This window comes from Lacerta agilis, chromosome 9 (assembly GCF_009819535.1).
Source record: "Lacerta agilis isolate rLacAgi1 chromosome 9, rLacAgi1.pri, whole genome shotgun sequence".
Taxonomy (NCBI): Eukaryota; Metazoa; Chordata; class Lepidosauria; order Squamata; family Lacertidae; genus Lacerta; species Lacerta agilis.
In genome coordinates, this window is record NC_046320.1 from 62,338,046 (window position 1) to 62,364,159 (window position 26,114).

The following is a 26,114-nucleotide window of genomic DNA, read 5'->3' on the forward strand; positions in this document are numbered from 1 at the left end:
AGGTTGGATTCAGGGCACATTTCCCTGCTTACTTCAGAGGGATGTAAGGGCAGACACACCGGGTAATGCACATCTTCAGAACTCAGAGGAGCATTTTACGCCAGGAAAGCAGTTTGCAATGCTGGGTTTCGGTATCCGTTTAGCAACACTGAGCGTACCTTGTTGAAATAACAGCAGCCGTCCAATGTTTACAATTGTGCATATAGTGCAAGTTTTTAATTTTCTTGTCTTGCTTGTGAAAAAGCAAGGTGGCTTTGCAGCTTTCCATTATTCCAAATCTGAGCAACTTTTAAAGGGCCTCATTGGGAAGGATTCAGAAGGGGTGAGTGTGAAAAGGATGGGCCAAAAAAAAAAAAGTTTCAGAAGACTTTTTTTGTGAGGGGAGAAAACAGAAGTAGTTGCCCGTATAGCAGATGAATCAATGGGTTTAATTATCAGATTACAAATATGGGCTAAAAGAAAGCATACTGGCCAGGTTCCAGGGGTGTTGCCGGGAGGTGGGTACCCCAAGTCTTTTGCACTGAAAAATTCAGTGCCGGTGAGACTCCAGCATCTTAATTTGCAGCTCTGTATGCAAACTACCAGGGTTGTGGGTGGCGCTGTGGGTTAAACCACAGAGCATAGGGCTTGCTGATCAGAAGGTTGGCGGTTCGAATTCCCGTGATGGGGTGAGCTCCCATTGCTCGGTCCCAGCTCCTGCTCACCTAGCAGTTCGAAAGCACGGCAAAAGTGCAAGTAGATAAATAGGTACCGCTCCGGTGGGAAGGTAAACAGCATTTCCGTGCGCTGCTCTGGTTCGCCAGAAGCAGCTTAGTCATGCTGGCCACATGACCCAGAAGCTGTCTGCGGACAAACACCGGCTCCCTCAGCCAGTAACGCGAGATGAGTGCCGCAACACCTGAGTCGGACATGACTGGACCTAATGGTCAGGGGTCCCTTTACCTATGCAAACTACCATAAGCACATTTTACATAAACATTTGCCCTGAGCTGCTAAAAAGTCCCAAGCAATGCCCCTGCCAGCAACTCAAAACCAGGCATGCACTGGGCTTTCCAGGGCTCCCTTTCCTGCCACAGCTTCTTGTGCCCCTCCGAAAGCTGCTACGTGGTGTTGAGAGGCCTTTGAGAGCAGGATCCAGCTGAGAGTTGGGGGGGGGGGGTTGCAGCTGGAACACAAGACCAACACAGCTGCTGCTACTTTGCTCTGTGTCACCGAATGCCACTGATGGGGAGGTGGGCAGAAGATGGGTCAGTTATCCTAGGGTTTATGGAGGATGGAATAATTAAATGCACAAGTGCTGTTTTCATCAGCCACACCTTTAATGCAGAATATAGTTGCAGCCTTAGGCTGCGTTTGAGATGTAATTTAAGGTTATCCTATACAAGGGCTAAGAGCCCCATCAGTGTGTTGAGGGGCCCTTGTTTATGGTCACCCTCTTCTCCACTTTTAAGCTCCTCCTCTTGTCTGCTCTGTCACCATGAGCTGATCTGCAGTGACGCCAACGTGGGTCTGGTATTTCTGACTATCACAGGGTAAGCTCCTCCGCTGTCTCACAGGGCCTGGACAGCCTTCAAACAGGCAACAGAGAAAGACTGAGGAGGCTGCAGAGTTGGAATTCCAAATCCTTTTGAAATGCTGTTAAAACAAACCATTCAAATACGTGGGCCTTTGGATGATCCATGACTTGTGCTGATTAATTGGGTGGTTTTGGAGTCTTTGGATAGAGCCAAACCAACAAAATACTCGTGGCTTCAGATATGCGATATCAAGCGTTGCTAAGACGGCTTGGCTACCCAATTCTTTTACGTTTTTTTTTTTTTTTTTAAAAAAAAAAACAGCATTTACCTTCTTAGCTTTAATTGCTCATTATGCTGTTGTCCAAATGGGCTCGCTCGAAAGAGATTCTTGGATTTGACTACCCTTTGCTGTGTGGTTTCATAAACCCTCAAATTAACAAGCCTTGGTTGCAGTATCTGCAGTCAACAGACACACCCTACGTGACAGATCTTAATCAGTCAAGTCGTGTCACACTGCAACCCTCTTACATCAGCTTTCCATTGGATTTTAATAACCCAAGGAAATGGTAATACTCAGAGATGGCCAAATCCTGCACCGGCGCCAGCAAAGTGAGGATTCACAGACGCACACTGCCAGGTGTGTCTTCCTCCGGAGAACCCTGCCATGTAAACAGAGGGGGGGGGGAGATTAATGGCAATATCTTCTTATTAAAAAGGTGGGAGGTGTCCAGTGGGGTGCTACAGAGGTTGGCTTTCAGCCTTGATTTTATTTAACATATTGAGTGGCGTGCTGGAGCAGCTTTCAGATCAAAGGGTTTTGTACAGCTCCTGTCAGCACTGTTCCTTTTTGATCTTGCCATCTCTCTCCACGGAGTCCCGATATCCCTGAAGACACAGCATGGAGCCTCCCTCTCCAGCTTGGGTTCTGCTTTCACCTCCCAAAACCCAGAAAGAACAGGGGTGGGGTAGATGGAACACTGGTTTTCAGCGAAAGCACACACAACTTCTTTTGATGTCATTTGGAGCTGTGCGTATCCCTCATTGCATTTGAAAGCCGCAGGCCTAAGGCTTATGTATACAGTACAGTGCAATTTGCCCCCAGGTTATAGCCTCCTCCCAAGCTGGGGCTGGAGGCGGAGAGGTAAGCAAGAATCTTAACTGCAGCTGGCCTCCAGCATGAGTAACATGAGGACAGCTGGTTAGTGTTTAATTTGCACATGGTAAACACTGCAAAACTATTCTGCGCACAAACCCGCAGGCTCAGATTGGTTTTTATCGCACTGACGGATAAGCTACTGAAACAAGATAGGGAAGAGAAGTGAAATTTAAAGATGACCTTTGCTATTTATTTATTTATTTATTTATTTATTAAAAGAAATGGGCCTGATCAAAATCTGAAAATGTCAATCCCATTAAAATACAGGTAAGAGCACAGTGGAAAATAAACATCTCAACTCTCAATGAGCTGAAGGGGACTTTCCTCATCCATTGCGCACAATTGATTTGCACAATTTCAACCTTGCAGAGTTGGGCACCCAACCGCTCCTTAAAAACCTCCAATGAAGGGATGATGAGAGCTGTAGTTTAAAATAGACCGGAGGGCACGGCTTACGCATTTCTGACCAATATGCCATGTAAGCACACAGAGGTAATCATACAAATAAAAGCATACAGAGAAGGAGACTTTTCCCGTGTCCTGCCAGAAAGCTCAGGCCCTGCCCTAAATCCTCATCATATGGATTATGCTGTGCTGCAAGGAAGCAGCGCCTGTCAAACATATCTGTAGACAGATTGCCCCAAATGACACAATTGAGTTAGCCAAACTGCACACTAAAATGAGAGAGGCAATTACCCACGGCTGCCTCAGAACCAGTAATCAATCCCTGGACTGGAGAAAACATTGGTAGCCCAGCCACAAAGTCTCCTCAAGAGATGGAAGAGAGGAGAAGGTGCAGCCAAACACCTTGCCTTGGGCTGTGCCAACCTTCAATATCCCTAAGAAAAATAAAATTAACAAACAAAAGATCTAGATGACGATAATTACTATTTTTATGGCGCCTGAGGACTAACCATAGACAATGGGTGTGTGTGTGTGTGTGTGCATCAGAGGTACAGCCTTTTGTGCAATTGAAACACCACAAGAAAAATAACCCATCGCCTGTCACTACAGAGAAAAACACACATTGCATGTGATAAAGGAGCACATAGGAGGGAAGAAATGTTGCTGGGAGTGAAAGTTAGTAGCAGAAAGAGGGACGTATGGGGGGGGGGAAGAGACTGGCTGTGATAAGGGCCAGATTTAGGTTTGATGAGGCCCTAAGCTACTGAAGGTAATGGGGCCCTTTATATGTCCAGCTGTCCTTTTTGAACAACGAACAGTTGCTGTTTTCTTTTTGTGTTGAATTTATGCTATATGGAATTTATGGACCTAACAGGTATCTAAAGCCATTTGCACATGCGGAATGTAGGTACCCTATATATAGAAATGAGCAAACCAGTGATATTTTAGGGAGCAGGCTAGCAGGCGGTGTCCATTACTTACATCATAGGAGCCTACACAACACAAAACACTGTTGCTATATGTAGGTTTTATTTTATTTGTTTTTCTATCTTATATCTTGGAAATATACATCCAGTTTTTTTCCCTTTAAATTTTTGGGGGGCATCCAAGAGAGTGGGGCCCTAAGCTTATAGCTTGTTTAGCTTATACGTAAATCCAGCACTGGCTGTGATGGTCTAGGTCTAGGAGGTGTTCTGCAGGTGTGGTTTATTTCAAGGAAGTGTTGGAAGCAGAAGAGGGGGGTGTCTTGATGAGCAAGTAGAGGGGACGCTGATGCATGAAGGGGCTTGGGAGACACCATGAAGGGAGATGGGATGTAAAAGGGCTGAGGAAATGCCTCTAAATGCCAGTATGCCTCTAAATGCCAATTTCTGGGACGTGGGTGGGGAGAGCAATGTTGCGCTCAAGTCATCTTGGAATACAGGTGAAACTCGAAAAATTAGAATATCGTGGAATAGTCCATTTATGTAAGCAATTGTTTTCATTAGCTACTGGAATTTAATATATGAGATAGACTCATGATATGAAATTGTTAATTTGGGGTTCTCATCAGCTGTACACCATAATCATCACAATTATAACAAATAAAGGCTTGGCATATCTCGCTTTGCATGTCATGAGTCTATCTCATATATTAGTTTCACCTTTTAAGTTGAATTACTGAAAGAAATGAACCTTTCCACGATATTCTAATTTTTCGAGTTTCACCTGTATATAGTATTTTGTATAAATTATAAATAAAACATTTTCTACTGGTGGGGCAGCGGGGCCACAGGAAAGAAACATGGTCAGAAGGGGGGCATGGTCAGAAAAAGGTTGAGAAACACTGGACTAGATAACACTTGGGATGTATGCTTGTGAAACATGGACCACTCCAACTCCTCAAGCGTTTCCATCAACGGTGTCTCCAATTTTTTTTACACATCACTAATGCCAGTGTACTGGAAGAAGCAAAGATCACCAGTGTTGAAGCAATGATTCTTCAACATCAACTTCGCTGGACTGGTCGTGTTGTGCGGATGCCTGATGATCGTCTTCCAAAGCAACTACTCTATTCCGAACTTAAAAATGGAAAGCGTAATGCTGGTGGTCAACAAAAGAGGTTTAAAAACTGTCGCAAGGCAAATTTTTAAAAATGTAGTATAAATGCCAACAATTGGGAAACATTTGTCTGCGAGTGCTCCAATTGGAGAACAGCCATTACCAAAGGTGTCATGGGCTTTGAAGGCACTTGAACTCAGGATGCAAGGGAGAACGTGCCAAAAGGAAGGCACGCTTGGCAAACCACACCGTGATCAACTCCCGCCCGGAAACCTATGTTCCCACTGTGGAAGGACGTGTGGATCCAGAATTGGCTTCCACAGTCACCTACGGACTCATTGTTAAAACCGTGTTTATGGAAGACAATCTTACTTGGCTACAAGTGATCGCAAAAGAAGAAGAAGCTGGACGAGATGGGTCTTTGGCCGCTTCTTAAGCTCTCAACTTGCAGTAACTCTTAAATGTTTCATACAAAATGTCCTCACTCCTCTCAAAAAGTTCTCTCTCTCTCCCTCCCCCCCTCTATATATTTACACCAAATGAAAATGTCCCCCGAGAAACTTGGCCATTGGTGTGATGTAGCAGTTTCGTCAGCCTGAGTATGGGATGACCTACATAACAGAGTTCTGACCTTGCCACACCTACAAATGCTTGTTCAGAATGTAAGTGTGATAAGGACCATGTACATTGTAAGGCAACCACACCTGCATCCAATTTGAATATCTCCTTAGATACAGAATCTGAATCCTGGCTGTTTCACTCTTTGTTAAGTATGTCACCAAAAATGCAGCGGTGGAGGATGAGATTATGCAGACATTTAAAACATGAAGCAATAGACTGAGACCTCTACTGACTGAGAGCATTAAAAAAAAAGGGGGTGAGGATTTAAAAACAGAAAGGGTGGCTTGGTGGGGTCAGGGTAAGCATTTAGTAGCTTGAATGCCCTCTCCTTAGCTTGCTCCATTGCTATAGGTCATGGGTAGGCAAAGGCCCGGGGGCCAGATGCGGCCCAACAGCCTTCTAAATCCGGCCCATGGACGGTCTGGGAATCAGCATGTTTTTACATGAGTAGAATGTGTCCTTTTATTTAAAATGAATCTCTGGGTTATTTGTGGGGCATAGGAATTCGTTCATTCCCCCCCCCCAAAAAAAACAAATATAGTCCGGCCCCACACAAGGTCTGAGGGACAGTGGACCGGCCCCCTGCTGAAAAAGTTTGCTGACCCCTGGTGATGTCTAAAAAAAAAAAAAAAACCCACTGAAACAATTATGCTTTCTCAATTAGTTCATTAATTGAAGCCTTCCTTTCAAGCTGCTTAATTTCACCTGAAGGAACATTTCAAGGCAAATCCAAAAGTTGTTGACTTGGCAAAACTTCTGAGAAATTCCAAGAAAAGCTAAACAAATTTCAATAAGACTAGAGAAATTTCAAAAGTGCCTAGAGAAGAATACAAACATGTGAGCCTCTGGCCAACAGTCAATACACTTCTAAGAAAAACGTAAGATGTTTCAATAGCTCAATGGTCTCAATGGCTCTCTGTGTGCATACATATCTTTAACTTTGGGGGACTAGAACTCAAGCTCTGAATGGAGGACAGCACACCAGGATTTAATATGACACATTCTAGCTGGTTTGTAGTGTGAAGCCATCCACTGCAGCCTAGCATCCAAATTTCATATTGGTGTAAGGCAGGCTTCCTCAACCTCAGCCCTCCAGATGTTTTCAGACTACAATTCCCATCATCCCTGACCACTGGTCCTGCTAGCTAGGGATCATGGGAGTTGTAGGCCAAAAACATTTGGAGGGCTGAGGCTGAGGAAGCCTGGTGTAAGGCATCTTACATCTTGATTGATCTATGGCAAAATGGTGCCTGTCTCTCTTCTTACAGATGTGGTCTATAGTGCCAGCTATGATCTGGATTGGGCATCCCCAACCTTCAGCCCTCCAGATGTTTTGGACTACAGTTCCCATCATCCATAACCACTGGTCCTGTTAGGTAGGCATCATGGGAGTTGTAGGCCAAAACAAATGGAGGGTTGCAGGTTGGGGATGTCTGATCTGGATTGTTCAGTTTTAAATCAGAATAGCCTCTAGGATTATCAAGCAGGTGTATTAATTGCACATGGAACTTAATTCTAATCAGTGAAAGGCACCTGCAAGTCTCAGAAGGCTGTTCTTCTAATTAAAGCTGCATGCAGCCGTAAGGTGTTTTGCCTAACACTGAGAGACACAGTGGCAATCCAATCCTAAACACACTTGCTCCGAAATTGGCCCATGTGATTCATTAGCTCTTGCAACAGCTCTGAATCTCCCAGGTTCAAGTCCAACTTGCCACCATCCGATCTATACTGGCTCTCTTGATTTTCAATGAACTGCAAGTAGGTTTATCGGAACTTCCGTTGACAGATTTATAACTTAAAACTTCATTTGTAGAGTTAAGGCAAGTTATTGTGACTCTGGATAAAATGTTTAAAAATAAGCAACACATCATCAAAAACTAATTAGGCTTTGACTTTCGGGATCCAGGAAGTGAAAAATGGTCCTGCCAAGTCCTATGGGATGCAACTGCCATTCAGTTCAGTTTCCACGGAAAGGTGAACCTACCTGATTTGCACTTTCTGAAATACAGCCATCCTTTGAAATTCACATTTCTCCAAAGTTTGAAATGTTGTCATTATTAGTTACTAAATTTGTATACTATACTTCATCCGTAGATCTCAGGGCGGTTTACAACATAAAAAAATGGTTTTCCAGTCAAGTGACTTATTTATTTTTATTTAACAAAATGTATATAGTGTAAAAAAAAAACACTAATGGGTACAAAAATGCATGTACTAGGGTGAAGTGTGCTATTAGTGAAAATAATCGAGAGATGCATTATATTAGGCAAATTTGCATGCAAAAATGAGCACATTAGGTTAAATTTTCACGAAAATGCTCATGAATTTTCATGAGGGCTTTCCTAAATGAATAAATAAATCACAAAATGATGTGGAATTGTGGGGAGCTGAATTGAAGATTGGAAAAATAGGAAACTAAGGAGAAACCAAAAATTGAGGCTGTAACTTAAGTTTCAATAAAAGAGATTAAAATGAGCATTGAACTTGCAGTCGAATGGCGGGGAGGACCTTGTGAGCTTAGATAAATGGGAGTTTAACCAAGGTCTGGCAAATGGGAGGTGGTGATGTTTCAATAATAATCCACTAACAACTACAGTGCTTCCTCTTCTTTTTGCTCTGTACTGTGCTCAGTTACTTGTGGAATTCCTCTGCAGCTATCATTATGGTACGTTTGCATTTTGAGGATGAAGGGGAACAGTAATAAAAAAAAAGAGAAATAAAAAGCAAAGGAAATTAAAGTCCCCAGGGGTATAGGCTCAGTCCCAAAAATGATGAAACTACTGTCAGTCTCCAGAAGCTATTTGGTAATCTACTCAAAATTTATTATCTTATTAGTTCACTCCACCTAGGAAGGGGTGTGTGTTATTTATAGCCATGGAAACTGGATTGCTCTTGACTAAAGCCAAAACCAAAGAAGTAAATGGGTATAAAGTGGCTGAAATAAACAATGAGATGAGTCATTCCCAAATGCATACCAATACAGTGGTACCTTAGTTCTCAAACTTAGTCCGTTCCAGAAGTCTGATCCAAAACCAAAACGTTCTAAAATCAAGGCACGCTTTCCCATAGGAAGTAATGCAAAACGGATTAATCCGTTCCAGACTTTTAAAAACAATCCCTAAAACAACAATTTAACATGAATTGTACTAACGAGACCATTGATCCATAAAATGAAAGCAATAATCAATGTACTGTACTGTAAAATAAATAAGATAGTATTGTAGATGATAAAAATTAAAATTATTATTTTTTCTTACCTGCACTGCTGATAGTCATTGTTTGGATGGGGGGCTTTTATCCATTTCCGCAGTCACACAATCAATCAATCAATCAATCATAAAACGAAGAGCAAGCCACACAAACAAAAACGCAAAAAATAGCAAAAACAAATGCACCAAATATAAGCTCGAAATACCACCTCAGAACACTGCAATCGGAAATAGAAGGCTTTGATTACAATGGGGGGACACAAATTAGCAGTGAAAACGGAAGCTCAGGAGTACATTCGGCTTCCGAAGCAAAGTTTACAAACCGGAACACTGACTTCCGGGTTTGCAGCATTCGAGTTACAAGTTGTTTGGGAACTAAGCTGTTTGAAAACCGAGGTACCACTGTATTATGAAAATCTATGGAACCATGGAAAACAGGGATTTAAATGTGGGTTTTGGTCGCCTCGTTTACACCCCAAAACTAAACAAAAATGCAGCTAAGCAAGAGCCCTTTCACCCTTCCTCTATGTGACAACTGCTGCAAGAACGCTAGTCGCGAAATATTGGAAAGGAGATCAATTACCATCAAAAGGAGAGTGGCTTAGTAAAATAACAGAATATCTGGAACTTGCGAAGCTGACGAATATAATTAGAGGTACATCAAAAGATATAGTTAAAAATCAGTGGAAATATTTCAACGACTATTTGAATAAACAAGAAATGAATGGAAGATATTGGCTGTGTCTAGAATGATGAGATGAATTAAGATCAGTAAAGTATAGAGTGGAACATCTGTATAACTTGAGATATAGTGTAAAAATGACAAATATAATAAGGGTTTTACTAAAAATTAGGAATCGTTGTTAAAGCAGCGGAAGTACTTTTTGGAATTTAATTAAGTATCTTAATTGGAGGCCCTTCTGTTTTCGAAGGCCTTTTTTCTTTATCTTTTTCTTACTTTTTTTTTCTTTTCTTCTTCTTTTCTTTCTCTTTTTTCCTACTCTTCTTTTCGCTCTTTTTTCTGGATGAAGATGTATGTAAGTTGTAAACTTGTTTATGTATATATTCATGCGTATATGTGATATTTGTAAGAATATTTTTAAAGAATCAAATAAAAACTTTTTTTAAATAATAATAATAAAAAAGAGCCCTTTCACCCTTGATGGCTACTCCCCATGGGGAGCCATTGGTATGAATTTGGTGCCTCCACATTGGGACTGTTACAAGTAGCTTCCACGATGTCTGTGATCACTGTGACACCATGAATGTTCAAATGGTTACAGCTTTATATACAGCCTGTCCCTCGTGGAGGCATCTATGGGCACAAATGGTTGCCTCCACAAGGAACTGGGGGTGGAGGCAGATAGGCAGTGACAGGCCAGAAGCCATGGCTGAGCCAGAGTTTACACCCTGGCACACTAGATCTTGGCACCAGGCTGATCTCCCCGCTTCAGTTCTGCTATTGATAAAGTAGCACAAGGTTCCCATCGTGGAACCCTATTAAATTAACTGACTCACCTGTTGTTCTAAAAATCACTCTCAAGCTAGCTAGCCAGCCGGCCAAGTTACAACACAGATTACCAGTGGCGTAGAATGGATTGCCAATGCCCGGGGCCTCACGGAGGGAGGGGAACAGATTGAATACACATGTGCATTCAACTTCCTAATGGCGTCTGCATCACCCAGGAGATCGTAGCCACAGAGATAAGAAAAGAAGAGCCATTCCGTTGTCTGGAGAGGTTACTTCCTGGCTCGCATGGAGAAGCCAGCTTCAAGGAAGTCCAGCGAAGGAAGCATGCAGCTGTACTGAGGCAGCAGTGGGTGTTGAAATTTTGCACCCCTAAAAATTTTGTTCCTGGGGCAACCCAACCACCCCTGTGGGCCCCACCCTCCACTATGCCACTGCAAGTTACAAGCTATAGAGCGGCCACAGATATCTTCTCTATGGCTGTTGGACAATTTGACACACTTGAGCTCTAAAATTGTAACCTGGGAAGCAGTTATAAGTGCTTTGTTTTCCCAGAGCAAGCTGAGAAGTCCACCCACCACCTGATTACCATCTTGTTCTGTGCCTGCAGACTGATATATATATATATGTGTGTGTGTGTGTGTGTGTGCCAATTAAGTGACTCATGAAAACAATGGTTGGTTATAACTGGTCACGCGCAATGTTTGGTACAATCAGAGACTTAACAGATAGCCAAACAGATATTTGTGACTCTCTTTTACAACAGTCTTAGGTATACATATGCAATAAAGGTCCCTCTCTAGCAAAGTACATAATAAGCCCGAGCTTAAGTCCTGGCAAAACCAAACCTCTGAGACTTTGGTAAGCTGGAGCCATGACGACAAGCAGGAAGACCTCGGGGGGACAGGGAATCATAAATATGAAAGGAAGTATCACAGTTCTGTGACAATCCTGGCCAATTTGATTCTGATACGTTACTTTAAAAAAAAAAAACCAAAACTTTTTTTTGGCGCTGGGCCACCTTCATGAATGATTTCCCCTTTTAAGGAAGCAGCATTTAACATCCATGAATAAATCAAGTCTTTTTGATCAAAGGCTGATGAGCAATCCAAGATGGAAACTCTGGATCTTTTTGAAGGCATGTTTTCAAAGCCACACATAATATACACATCTCTCCCTCTAGTTCTGTGGTTTCTTCAAAGGGGCTTCTTGCTTTCCCCTTCTAATCTCCTTAGGCACTGAAGAAGTTTCATCCGGAGAGATTCAAGTCGCAGAATTGTGCGCAAAACTTCTAATCGCCAGCCAAGCTAATGGGTCTCCCCCCCCCCTTTCCTTGTTGTTGTTTCAAACACTTCCGCCACTTTGGGTGAAAAGAAAATCCAGTGCTTAAAAATGTCATTTTCATCCTATCGAGGGGAGACCATTCACTTCTTGCAGCCTCTAGAAGTCTTCTTTATTTGATTTACAGTTCCTCTTCTCCACAAAGGTTCAGGGCAAGCAACAGCCTCGCAAACACAAAATTGCAGCTTCGAATGTTATGCACACCATACATTTAAAGGTCGGGGTTTGGCAAACCACAGGAGGAAGAGGCTTCTGTTCTAGACCTGGAGAGATGCCTTCGAGGACCACTTCACAAGCTATGGCTGAGGTTCAAACCCAGCTCCCTGGAATGTGTACTTCCTAATGTTAGGAATAGTCCAATTCTTTGGACAGACTTTATATGTCCTCTCCAACTCGAGGAGCAGTAGACAGAGCAACTTAACAAGAGCAGAAGACTTGGCTCCTAGTGCTTCTACCATACCTGACCAATCCATAGCCTTCATAGCATCTTCTAGTTGCAGATGTGTCTGAGAAGTGGGCATGCATGCAGATTACTATGTATTTATCAAAGCATCATGTGATCATGGTGGTATATGCTAACATTCACCCCGCATGTAAGACTGATGGGATGCGAGTGGCGCTGTGGTCTAAACCACTGAACCTCTTGGGTTTGCCGATCAGAAGGTTGGCGGTTTGAATCCGCACAATGGGGTGAGCTCCTGTTGCTCTGTCCCAGCTCCTGCACAACTAGCAGTTTGAAAGCACACCAACCAGTGCAAGTAGATAAATAGGTACCGTTGCGGCGGGAAGGTAAACGGCATTTCCGTGTGCTCTGGTTTCCGTCACAGTGTTCTGTTGCGCTGGAAGTGATTTAGTCCTGCTGGCCACATGACCCAGAAAGCTGTCTGTGGACAAACGCCGGATCCCTTGGCCTGAAAGCGAGATGAGAGACGCGATCCCATAGTCACCTTGACTGGACTTAACCGTCCAGGGGTCCTTTACCTTTTTACCTTTACATAAGACGGATTACACACTGTCTTGTATACGTGAGGGTGAAAGATCATATGAATCAGGTCTCGACACATATACTGCACCCACACTGTGGAGTACCTTGCCTATGCATGTGGGTGAATTTCTGCTCCTCTGCCGAACAAGACAGAGAGCCTCCTTAGTGTGTAAAGTAGACTCCAGAATCCATGAGGCTATGATTGTTGCAGTATCATCTCTCAAAATGCACAGGATATGTTGTCACCACTATCCATGCGTGTGTATATTTAAGTGTCTTTTAGTTGTGTGGTTGATCAATGGGTTGAATTGATCCCTCCCCAAACCCACATTTCCAGGATTACATAGGAAGGCCTCGGGGCCAAGATCGAATCCTCTTGTGTCTCGATTCTGTTGCAGGGGAAGCATTCCATGGGCCATTCCTGCTGCCCAAATAATGCACACGCATTATCCATGAATGTGAGACTGCATCTTGGGATGCATTATCTTGTTAGATTTGAAGCATGTTCAAATGCTGGAGATGTGCCAGAGCAAATGGTGTGTGTGTGTGTGTGTGTGTGTGAGAGAGAGAGAGAGAGAGAGAGAGAGAGAGAGAGAGAGAGAGAGAATCAAGCGCTATTATGAATCAATCTTTTTTTAAAAAGCAAAAATGATTTTTTTATGGGAGTGGGGAACCAGGAAGAAATAAGCCCCATTTGAAGTCTTTCCACTAATTTCATTGGGTTTTAAACCACAGTGCTCACGAATCCGGATTGTATCAAAGAAACATCTTCATTAGGCTTTAGCTTTACTAAGAATGTGTCACTTCCTGGTGGTTTTGGAAAAGCTTCAGTGCATTACTTGTTAAAAGAGGCTGCAAGAGAGATCAATAATCTGCTGTAGGGCTACAGATCCTTGATTTAGCATCTTAGACTGTGTCCTCAAGTGATCTGTAGTACAGCTGAAATGAATTTGCTCTCAAAAATGTGGCTTGAAAAAAATCCTCATCTGAGTTTTGATGATCTCCAAATATTTGCTGTTTGCTCTCGGCTTGACATTTGATACCAGCGGACATGCATGGAAGTTAGGCTTGTGCTGTTTACTCAGAGGCAAGAGCCAGGTTTGCTGCCACTCAGTCTGAGAAATGGCCCTGCATCTGTCAGGTGACATGCAATGGCACTGATTTATTTAAAAATATTTTAAGTGCCCTTCAGTCAAACTATTAGAGCAGTGCAAATTAAGAATAGGAAAGCACCAGTATAAACTCACAAATAAACAAGGAGAGTGGAGCAAGGATGTAAAATTTCAGCAAAAGCAGCTAACAGTAAATTAATATTCCTGGTTAAAAGCCTGGGCAAACAAACATGTCAGAATGACATTAAAGTTGGCACCAGATGAGCCTTCGTGGGTTGTGCATTCCACAGACCGAGTGTCATAGCTGAGGCTGCAGTCCTAAACACACTTACTAGGGAGCAGGTCCCACTGAACACAGTGAGACTTTCATCTGAGTAAACAAGTGTAGACTTGTATTGTGAGAGGCGAGCGAACTATCTGGAGGAGAGTCTCTGGCGATAAACACAGGGTTGTATCAAACTACTCAGAGCAGATCCACTGAAATTAATGGCTGCAAGTCATGTCCACAAAGTTCACAGGGTCTACTCTGAGTAAGAATAAGACTGGATGCAACCCGGTGTTTGAGCGGGCGTGTAATATTTGGCTGTATTTATTTGACGGTATTCAGAGGTGCGCTTAAAAAGCTGGAATGGTCAGAAAAAAGGAATCAACATCAACGGAAGATGTCTAAATCATCTACATTATGCGGGTTATATAGTCGTAAAAACAGGCGAAAATGGCCCAATTCATTGGGGGGAATTGGTGCATCACCCCAACCTCAAGCAGGTGTGACCCCCAGAGTACCCCTAAGTGGCAGTCTCTTTCTAGAAGCCAAGCCTAGGGCAGATGGGCCACAGAGCTTCCAGCAGCGGTTGGGGAAGGGCAACCTCCATTGACCACCATCTTGTTGTGGTCCATAGCCTACGCACGCTCAAGCTTCAGCCTTCCATCTGGAGGCTGATAATAGATATACACCCAGTGCCTGAGTCAAAGCCTACCTACATCTGAAATCAATGAAGTTGTGGCCAATTTTAAATCCCAGAATGATGACTTGTGTCCCATTTGTTTAACAACAACAACAACAACAACAACAACAACAACAACAATTTATTTGTATCCCGCCCTCCCCGGCCAAAGCCAGGCTCAGAGCAGCTAACAACAAGTAAAAATAGCACAGTATACATAAAACCACACAGTCAATTAATTAAAATACATTCTAAAACCAATTCAGAATCAAATTAATGGCAACCATTGGGTTAGAGTTCTATGAGGATTACAGAAAGAGAGAGGGGATCAGACTGTGCCTTGGCCAAAGGCCTGGCAGAACAGCTCCGTCTTGCAGGCCCTGAGGAAAGATGTCAAGTCTCGCAGGGCCCTAGTCTCTTTGTGACAGAGCATTCCACCAGATCGGGGCCACGGCTGAAAAAGCCCTGGCTCTGGTCAAGGCCAGCCTAACCTCTCTGTGGCCCGGGATCTCCAAGATGTTTCTATTTGAAGACCGTAAGGTCCTCTGTAGGAGATACCAGGAGAGGCGGTCCCATAGGTACGAGGGTCCTAGGCCACCACCTTAAGCCTGATCCTGTACTCCACCGGGAGCCAGTGCAGCTGGTAAAGCAACGGGTGAATGTGATCCTATTCTTGCCTTTGCCACTAGGAGAGGGTCCGTGAGTGGGTGCAGAATAGGACTAGTTGGCTCCCTGCTTATAGTTGGCTTTGTATTAGCAGGTGGCGCTGTGGTCTAAACCACTGAGCCTCTTGGGCTTGCCGATCAGAAGGTCGGCGGTTCAAATCACCGCAACGGGGTGAGCTCCCATTGCTCTGTCCCAGCTCCTGCCAACCTAGCAGTTTGAAAGCACACCAGTCCGAGTAGATAAATAGGTACCACTGTGACGGGGAAGGTAAACAGCGTTTCCGTGTGCTCTGGCTTCCGTCACGGTGTCCCATTGCGCCAGAAGCAGTTTATTCCTGCTGGCCACATGACCCAGTAAGCTGTCTGTGGACAAACGCCGGCTCCCTTGGCCTGAAAAGCAAGATGTGCGCCACAACCCCATAGTCGCCTTGGACTGGACTTAACCATCTGGGGTCCTTTACCTTTACCTTTTTTACTGGATCAGTCTCCCCGCCTTCCACTCCACCAGCCCCAATGGGCATCAGCCACTACCGGCAGATGTGGAAACACAAATATCCAAAGTCCAGGATGGAAAAAGGTAAGTTCAAAATGTCGAGACTGTCAATTCGTAGGCAGTTACGTCAGGACAGATTCGTACGACAACAGTGTCAATGGCAAAGTATGAGGGGCTGCAAGACAGGTTGTGAGAGTAGGAGGGATAGCAAAGGCTTCTTATTAATATATTTATCTCTTCATCATTATAGAGGCAGAATGGCAAAGGTAGAGTAAAAAAAAAAACACAGAGAGACTATAGGAACATTTCTCCTATGGAGGTAGAGTTATTATTTTCCTTTTTTTAAAAAAAAGCACAAGGTAAGTAAATTACTCCCAAAAGAAGAATTTGGAACTCGACTAAATTCAATACACAAATTTAATGACTGGAAAATTAAACCCCAGCGGGGTTAATTGTCTTTTGGCAGTCTACAACCCCACTCCGCAGGATTAATAAAAACATGCTTCGGAATTGTTCTACTGCACAATGAGTCAAATTAGATTCTTGTGTGTTTTTGTTTATGTAGCTGATGTAATCACCTAGTTTTCGATGTCTGCTTAATGCAGTTAAGTGTAATTTGATTATTGGAAGTTTTGAGAGAGGTATTGCTATGCGCAGTATGGAGTACTAGTGTGCTAAATGGAATATTTATAGAGGCAGGTATGCTCTGCTCCAGATGTGCAGGGATTTGCACTTACAACTCCCAGTGCAATATACATAAAATGTTTGCCATAGCTATGGAGCTCCTGCCATTTCCCTAGAACAGAGTTATTTGTTGCCACTTTCCCCTTGCAAACAGAGAACTTAACAGATAAGCAGGGCCGTCTTAAGGATATCGGCCACCCTGGTGCGGCTATCCCTCCGGCGCCCCCGCCATGCCGCCTCTCCGCCGCCTCCCTCCCGCGCTTGCCGCCCCTTTGGAGGGGGGGTGGGTGAGCGGGGAATGAGGGGCGTGGCGCTGGAGCGGCGCGGGGCTCTGCGTGCCCTTCCAGCACTTCCGGGACGGGAGGTGAGGGTGGTCAGCTCGCGCTCCCGCGCTCCACCGGGCAGCTTGCGCTCCGCGAGCAGACGGAGGGTGCGGTGTGGCCGGCCGGCTTGCGCTCCTGTGCTCTGCCGGGCAGCCAGAGGGCGTGGCGTGGCCGGCCAGCTCCCTTGCTCCGCCGGGCAGTCAGAGGGCGCTGCCGGCAGGCACTGCCGGCAGGCGCTGCCAGCGGGGCTGGAGGGCGAAGGCGCCCTCCAGGCCACTGCGCCCTGGTGCGCCGCGCCACCAGCCGCAATGGATGAGATGACCCTGCAGATAAGCTATAAGCAACATTGGGCAAGTTGACATACAGCAAGTCCGCAACTTATGCAGGAGTAACGTTCTGGGGATTGCACCCAAAGCCAAAACTGGGTACAGTAATACCTCCACGAAAGTCCACCTTGTCTAGTGTCCATTCTGGCGAACGTCCACAGCAAACCCAGAAGTACTGGAACAGATGTGCAGAAGTGTAATCTGCTCCGCATGTGTGTGCAAACATGGCACTTTGCCCTGCGTCCTTTTCGGCTAGCGGCCGGGGCTCCGGAACGGATCCCGGCCACAAAACGAGGTACGACTGTATAGTCAAAACACATCAGGTTCAATGGTGTGAGTTCATCATCATCATCATTTGTATGCCGCTTTCCCCCTCCACAAAGGAGTTGCTCAAAGCAGCTTACAAATATAAATGCAAACGTAACAACAAGAATAATCCAAACGGATAAAACACAAATGAACAAACTAAAAACAGCATCCAAAGCCAAAACACAGACACACAATTCCAATTTAGGGATCATTAAGAAAGGAGCTGGAGCAACTCCACCATAAGGAGTTACAACATTAGGTTTTTTAGGTTATAAAAACAAAAGTAAGAGGGGACATGGCAGAGGTATATTATAGAATAATAGAGTTGGAAAGGGACTTGAGGGTCATCTAGTCCAGCCCCCTGCAATGTAGGGATCTCAACTAAAGCATCCCTGACAGATGGCCACCCAACCTCTACTTAAAAACCTCCAAGGAAGGAGAGTCCACCACCTTCTGAGGGAGTCCGTTCCACGGTTGAACAGTTCTTATTCTCCCTTGCTTTTTCCTGTAGGACTAATTGCAATCATTAACAGTCGCCAACAGGTTTACCATACCCATTGAGTCAATCACCCAACTCTATGATTCTATTAGGAAGAACCTCCTGACAGTGAGAGCTGTTCGGCAGTGGAATTTGCTACCAAGGAGTGTGGTGGAGTCTCCTTCTTTGGAGGTCTTTAAGCAGAGGCTTGACAGCCATCTGTCAGGAATGCTTTGATGGTGTTTCCTGCTTGGCAGGGGGTTGGACTGGATGGCCCTTGTGGTCTCTTCCAACTCTATGATTCTATGATTCTACTACCCTTCTGAGAAAAAACCCACCCCACCCTCCCACCTATATATAAGGGTCTGGTGACTTCTGTTTCAGTGTATCTGAAGAAATGTGCATGCACACGAAAGCTTATACCCAGAACAAACTTAGTTGGTCTCTAAGGTGCTATTGGACATTTAAAAAAAAAAAAAAAAAAAATTTTTATTTTGACTGCCACCTACCTGAATCTACTCTCAGAAAGTTTTTCCTGATGTTTAGTCGAAATACCAGATTATAAACGGTGTGAACAAAGTGAATAGAGATGTTTTTCTCCTTCTCTAATAATTGAGTGCTCACTAGAAGGACAGATCCTGAAGTTGAGGCTCCAGTACTTTGGCCACCTCATGAGAAGAGAAGACTCCCTAGAAAAGACCCTGATGTTGGGAAAGATGGAGGGCACAAGGAGAAGGGGGCGACAGAGGATGAGATGGTTGGACAGTGTTCTCGAAGCAACTAACATGAGTTTGGCCAAACTGCGAGAGGCAGTGAAGGATAGGCGTGCCTGGCATGCTCTGGTCCATGGGGTCACGAAGAGTCGGACGCGACTGAACGACTGAACAACAACAACAATAATTCTAGAACCCGGTGCCATCAAATTAAGTTGAATGTTGGAAGAATAAGGACAGGCAGCTGGAAGATTCTCACTACCCCCGTTGTTCACTGAGTACATGAGGGGGCTCATTCGAACAACCCTTAGGTGATGATCCTACTTTAGAGGCCTAGTTCACATTCAGGTGATAAACCTGCAAATGGGCTGCATCATTTCAGACGGTGAAGACTTCCAAAATGTTTGGAAACCAAAGTGCGGCATTTGATTGGCTACAGGAAGCTCCTGCAGCCAATTGGAAGCCATGGAAGCCCTGTTGGACATTCGGGTTCCCAAAGAACATTCACAAACCAGAACACTCACTTCCAGGTTTGCGGCGTTCGGGAGCCAAAACGTTCGACTTGCAAGGCGTTTGGGATCCAAGGTACGACTGTAATATATACTGTATATTCTGGCATATAAAACTACTTTTTAAGCCAGGAAAATCTTCTCAAAAGTTGGGGGTCGTCTTATACGCCCAGTTGTCTTATACGCCGGAAAATACGGTAATCCCTGCATGTTAAAAACATGCATGCCCAGGAGAACGCTGCAATTGGAATCTTTCTGCTGACTTCCAGTTTATTGTGTGAAGGGATCATTTTTTCCGTGTGTGGAGTATTCAGTATTCAGAGTCTGAATTGGTGCAAGCCAGGTACAGATTTACCCAATGCTTTTTTTCCTAAAAAAATTGTTTAGGGGTACTCTCATTTTGACTCAAGAAAATTTTCATTTGATAGTTCAAATTGTGAAAAATAAATACAGTGGTACCTCGGTTTAAGAACTGTCCTGCTTACGAATGATTCAGTTTAAGAACTCTGCAAAACCGGAAATAGTGTCCCAGTTTGCAAACTTTACCTTGGTCTAAGATCGGAATCCGAATGGTGAAAGGGCACCGGTGGCGGGAGGCCTCATTAGGAAAAGCGTGCCTCGGTTTAAGAACGGTTTTGGTTTAAGAAAAGAGTTCCGGAACAGATTAAGTTCGTAAACCGAGGTACCACTGTACAGTAAATGGACAAAAGTACAAAGATTCACAAAATGTTTAGGGGTATGCATATCCCTGCGTCCCGCCCCCCAAAAAGCACTGGATTTACCACTTCCTGGGGAATGGGATCTAAGCCAGAGTGGAAGGACTTTCTGTTCCCGACTTCTGTTATTTTCTAACCTCTCCATTATTTCTCTCGAATTATTTTCATGGTCATTTTGGGATGCCGCAATAATAAATACAAAGAACCAGACGTTTATCTTAGAAACTCCTCGGAGAGTTTCTGAATCAGCATCCCGCAAACATCGGGGCATACCAGTGCTGCAGAGAAAACTGGCCTCCAACCCACATCGTTACTAGGAACATTTTGATCCAGGGATGTAATGAGAAGCAGCATTCAGGGATTTCCCCTCCCTGCCCCCTCCGTGGTGGCTGTAATGTATAGACGCAGGTGCATCACCCAGACGCAGGACACAAAAATGCATTTCTGGCCTGGCCTGGCCGCCAGCTTGGATCTCTGCTCTGCTGTTTCATTTCCAGAACTTGTTACTAGAGCAAGTTGGAATTTCATTCTAAATCCATATTCTCTGGATACTAATTAGGCGGGAGTGGAGGAGGAGGGATCCTTTTCCAGAACTCGTTGTAAAAAGAGCAAAAATCATTGTGGAAATACCCTATCAATGAGAAGAATTAAGTAGCATTTCCTAATTCTGGAAATAACTCCCTCCCTCCATCTCTCCCACACACCATCTCTTAAGCCACTTCTTCTCTTGGATGCCCATTATTAAAAATAAAATAAAAAAGTATAAAAATCCTTGGCCTGATACAAACCATGTTTTGTTTGGGTTGCTTTTGACTTTGGAAAGAAGTCAGAAAATAAATATTAGAGAGATTAAAGGCTGTATGACATTGCTGATTGGTCTATTTAATTAACGGCAAACATAATTATTTTATGTTACAGGTGGGTAGCCGTGTTGGTCTGCCATAGTCGAAACAAAATAGAAAATTCTTTCCAGTAGCACCTTAGAGACCAACTGAGTTTGTTCTTGGTATGAGCTTTCGTGTGCAGGCTAAAAATACCCAGCTCCCTAAGCCGTTCCTCCTAAGGCATCGTTTCCAGGCCTTTGACCATTTTGGTTGCCCTCCTCTGGACACGTTCCAGCTTGTCAGTATCCTTCTTGAACTGTGGTTCCCAGAACTGGACACAGTATTGCAGGTGAGGTCTCACCAGAGCGGAATACAGTGGTACTATTACTTCCCTTGATCTAGATGCTATACTCCTATTGATGCAGCCCAGAATTGCATTGGCTTTTTTAGCTGCTGCATCACACTGTTGACTCAAGTTTATCATCAGGCAAGGCCTTAATCCACCCTCTAATCTCTGCTTCTCAATTTGTATTGTATTATTTTATGTACTGTGGCTTGCCATTGTTTTATTGATTATAGTTTAGAAATTATTTAATGTAACTGTTGAGTGGGTTTCTGTTTAACTTTTATATGCTGGTATTATTATTATTTTATACTATTCTAATGATTGTTGAATGTTACTTTTTTGATGTAGGTTGCTTATTATAAAGTTATGTCTTATTATCACATTTTTGTATTGCATTAGATTGCTATAAGATGTACTGGTACATTTTTGGTTTCTTCAGCTTGTAAACCGCCTTGAGTATTGTAAGACAGAAAGACGGTATACAAATTAAAAATGAGGATGATGATGATGTGCCCAAGGCAGGTTTTGATGTTGTAATCCCAGCCTTCCCCATTCACACACAACAAACCTATGTGGAGTTGTCACGGAGACAAGCCTGGATAGGGAGAGGAGCGTGGGAGGAGGATCAGTGAGGGAAAGCAGCAAAACAGACAGGCAGGGGGAGGGGGCGAGGTATCGAGAACCGGGCCCATTAATCTCAACAGATACGTCCGATGATGAGGACAGCAATCTCTTAGAGGTATCGCCAGAAGAAAGGGGGAATGCTGATGTCAGTAATAAACAGGGGGAGGGGAACAAAAGCGGGAAGAAGAGATTCACGCGTCACTTCCGGAGCACCAAGGGGTTATTGTGTTGGAAAAGGCGCGTAACGGAAGATAGCAGTTAGGATGTTTGTTTTAATGGAGTGTAGACGTGAATTATAGCTCTGTAATTAGTAAGGACAATAAAATGCTTTCAAAAGCGAGAAACGAGCCGGGTGTTATCTCACCGCAACACCAAAGGCAAGGTTGCCGTGACAACACATCCTAACTCTACTGCGTTGCTGTGGGACTGTTGGAAAGGAGATATGGAAGGGGTCGAAGAGAAGCTGAAAGCTGCGAGGGCCAGCTGGGAGATTCAAGCCAAGGAAGCAATTTTGAAAGTTCGGCAGGAAGAAGAAGCCAGAGCTGATGATTTGGAAGAGATAAATAAGCGTTCTGAGCTTCGAGTTGCCAAACTGGAGGAAGATTTACGAGATCTTCAAATTAGGCTTGATGAGGCTCGCAAGACCGGTGGAGGAGGAGCCACAGCAGTGGTGACTCAGAGGCAACAGCTGGCATCAGTGAGTAAGTTTGATGGGGACCCCAGGGGATATTTGGGGTTCAGGACTGAGGTGGATTATGCCCTGAGGGTGAGAGGGAGAGACTTTGAGACTGATGCTGAGAAGGTAGCCTTTATTATTTCACACATGACGGGGTCAGCGAGAGAATGGGTACGCCCACTTTTGGCAAGTAACAACCCAGCGCTTGGGAATCTCCAGGATTTCTTGGATGCCATGGCGGCTCATTACACAAGTGACATTGATCAAGAGATAACAAAGCAGGAACTCATGAGTCTCAGACAAGGGAAAGGGACAATGAGAGATTATGTGGCTAAATTTACCCTTCTCTGCCATAGACTGGGATGGGAGATTTTAGCCCCACAAACTGAAGCGTTCTTTCAGCAGGGGCTGAACCCGGAAATTTTGGATGAAATAAGCAGGGGACCGAAACCCAAGGATACGGATGCTTATATCAAACTGGCCCTGCAAGTGGGGGTTCGGCAGGAACTAAGGGAATGGGAAGGGCGAAATGTACCGGGCAGTAAGACCTTCCATGCTTACAGGAGGCCTTCCCAGGGTGTTCAGCCGGTTCAGGGAAACAGGCAGCATCTGCCCCCCGAAGAGCCAATGGAAATCGGTCGTTGGGACACAAGAGAAAGCCTCAAAGAGAAACCTCGCAGGGAGCTGCTAAGCAAGGGGGAGAAGGAGACGCGCAAATGCTTTGTGTGTGACAGGACGGGACACCTAGCCCGTAATTGTTCGCAGAAGCGAGTGTGGCAAGGGATGGCAGCGGCTGCGGGGCAGGAGGCGAGTGGGGAAGCACAGGAGCAGGGAGACGCCAAACGCCTGGTTGGAAAAAAGAGAGGAGCAGACCGACCAGGCGGCACGCAAGTAAACCCCCCACAACAGCAGAGTGCAGTGACTCCAAGGGAGCCCAGGCCGGGAATTGTGCTGATGGTACGGCTGGAATTGCCAAACGGGTACCCCCTAGAGGTAGAAGCTCTACTAGATTCGGGCAGCTCAGCCTCTTTCATGTCCGAAAGCTTCGCCAAGGCCCACCAGATCCATTTACTGCCTTTGGATTTTCCCCTGGTGGTGACCACAATTGATGGGAGAGAGCTGCTGGGGGGCCAAGTGAGACATCAGACACCGCCCATGAGGATGAGCGTCTCGAGGCATCAGGAAGTGATTGCTTTCAATGTCACACACCTGTCCGGAGCGCCAATCATATTGGGCATGAGCTGGTTAGATCTTCACGATCCGGTCGTTGCCTGGCACCAGAGGTCGCTCACCTTCGGATCTTCGCATTGCACGGAGAATTGCCTGATGGAGGTGGAAACGTCGGAGATGGAGGGGAGGATCGCCACGGTACGGTTGGAAGACTCCAGGGGAATTCCACCACAGTATGAAGATTTCAAGGAAGTGTTCAGTGAAAAGGAAGCCAACAGACTGCCCCCCCATAGGCCGTATGATTGTCAAATTGAGTTGCTGCCAGGGGCAAAGTTGCCTGCAGGAAAGTTGTATTCTATGTCGGAGCAGGAGTTGCAGGAGCTGAAGGAATTCCTCACACTGAACTTGGAAAGGGGATTCATTCGCGAATCGAAAGCGGTGGGAGGAAGTCCGATTTTTTTCGTGGACAAGAAAAATACGGCACAAAAACGCCTTATTTGTGACTACAGGATCTTAAACTCGCGAACGAAACCGACCGCCTTTCCGATGCCTAGGATCGACGACTTGTTGGCGGCAGTGCGAAAAGGGAAGATTTTCACGAAGTTGGACTTACGAGGAGCTTACAACCTCATAAGGATCAGAGAAGGAGATGAGTGGAAAACAGCTATGTTTACCCCGTTTGGCACCTACGAATACACAGTGATGCCTTTTGGCCTCCAGGCGGGCTCACACACCTTTCAAGCCTTTATGCACCATGTGCTGGGTCCCTTGTTGTACCGGAGCTGTGTATGTTTCTTGGACGATATCTTGGTTTATTCGGAAAATGAGAAGCAGCATGAGCAGCATGTGAGACAGGTGTTGCAGAAGTTGAAACAGCATCAACTGTATGCGAAGCTGGAGAAATGCCAATTTCATGTGCGGCAAGTGGACTTTCTGGGGTACAGGGTGTCGGACAAAGGTCTGGCAATGGACGGGGAGAAGGTAAAGGCAGTGTTGGATTGGAAAACACCCAAGACCAGAAAAGATGTACAACGCTTCATTGGGTTCAGCAATTTCTACCGCAAGTTCATCAGGAATTTTGCGCAGCTCACTAGCCCAATAACCGACACGTTGAGTACTAAGAAGAAGTTTCAGTGGACTCCAGAGGCGCAGGAGGCGTTTGAGCAGTTACGCAAGGTATTCGCCTCAGAGGAACAGCTGCTGCACCTCGACGCGGAGCGGCCCATACGCATGGAAACTGATGCGTCGGACAGGGCGGTAGGAGCGGTACTGCTGCAACAGGATGCAGCAGGCGACTGGAGACCTTGTGCGTTTTTCTCAAGAAAACTCAGCAAATCGGAACGCAACTACACCATCTGGGATAAGGAGCTGTTGGCCATTGTAGCGGCGCTCAAAAAATGGAGGCATTTCCTTATCGGAGCCCGCCATCAGATCCAGATCTACACGGATCACAAGAATCTGGAGTACTGGAGAACAGCCAGAGTGCTCAACCAGAGACAGCTCAGATGGGCGGAATTTTTTGCCGACTTTGATTTCAGGATCCATTATGTCCCGGGGGACAAGAATGCGAGGGCGGACGCCTTGTCTCGCAAGCCGCAGTACCTAGAGGACGAGGGAGTGCCGGAGGAGAGACATGTGATGCCACCCAGCCGATGGCAGTGCGCTGGAGCCAGGGATCAAGAGTCTCTCATACGACGTCTAACTAGGGAAGATGCGTTTGCGCAGCAGAAATTCAAAGACCTTCAACAAGGTACAGGGGTGGAAGACGGCTTCGTAGCCAAGGATGAACTGTTGTTCTACAAGGGAGCATTATATGTTCCGGGCGATCACTTGAGGGCTAAGGTTCTCAAGCAACTGCACGATAGCCCTTCGGCAGGGCACCCGGGACAGCAAAAGACCTTGCAGTTGGTCACCAGGGATTTCTGGTGGCCAGGGGTGCAGGAGGACGTCAAAGGCTACGTGCAAGCTTGTGATTTGTGTCAACGGGTCAAAAGTGACAATAGACCCCCTGCCGGACTGTTGCATCCCATGCCCACCCCGGGGAGGCCATGGGAGATGGTGTCCATTGACTTCCTGACAGATCTGCCGGCGTCGAAGGGCAAGACGGCAGTGTTAATCGTAGTGGACATGCTCACCAAGATGTGCCATTTTGTGGCTTGTCCCAGGGCGGTGTCGGCAGAGGAGACAGCCAGGTTGTTTGTAGACAACGTTTTCAAGCTGCATGGAGTACCATCGAGGGTCGTGAGCGACAGAGGCCGCCAATTTACGTCGCGGTTCTGGCGCAAGCTCATGGAGCTCTTGGGTGTGGAACTCAACTTGTCGACGGCCAGGCACCCGCAAACGAATGGACAGGCAGAGAGGGCCAATGCTATACTGCAGCAGTACCTACGTTGCTACGTTAGCCGACGACAGACGGACTGGCCAAAGTTCCTAGCTTTAGCGGAATTTGCCTATAATAAC

The 26,114-nt window shown here is 45.3% G+C and overlaps 1 protein-coding gene across 3 annotated transcripts in view; it reads right to left on the minus strand.

Moving 5' to 3' along the window:
* CFAP299 (cilia and flagella associated protein 299) overlaps nucleotides 1-26,114 on the minus strand; it is a 334,008-nt gene that overhangs the window by 14,177 nt on the left and 293,717 nt on the right. The window contains exon 5 of one of the 3 annotated variants that reach the window (XM_033160819.1): nucleotides 2,046-2,176. The exons of the other annotated variants lie outside the window; for them this stretch is intronic. Coding sequence (XP_033016710.1) covers nucleotides 2,065-2,176 — 112 coding nt within the window. The 3' untranslated portion in view covers nucleotides 2,046-2,064. The remainder of the gene's footprint in view (nucleotides 1-2,045; nucleotides 2,177-26,114) is intronic. 3 annotated transcript variants of the gene reach the window in all.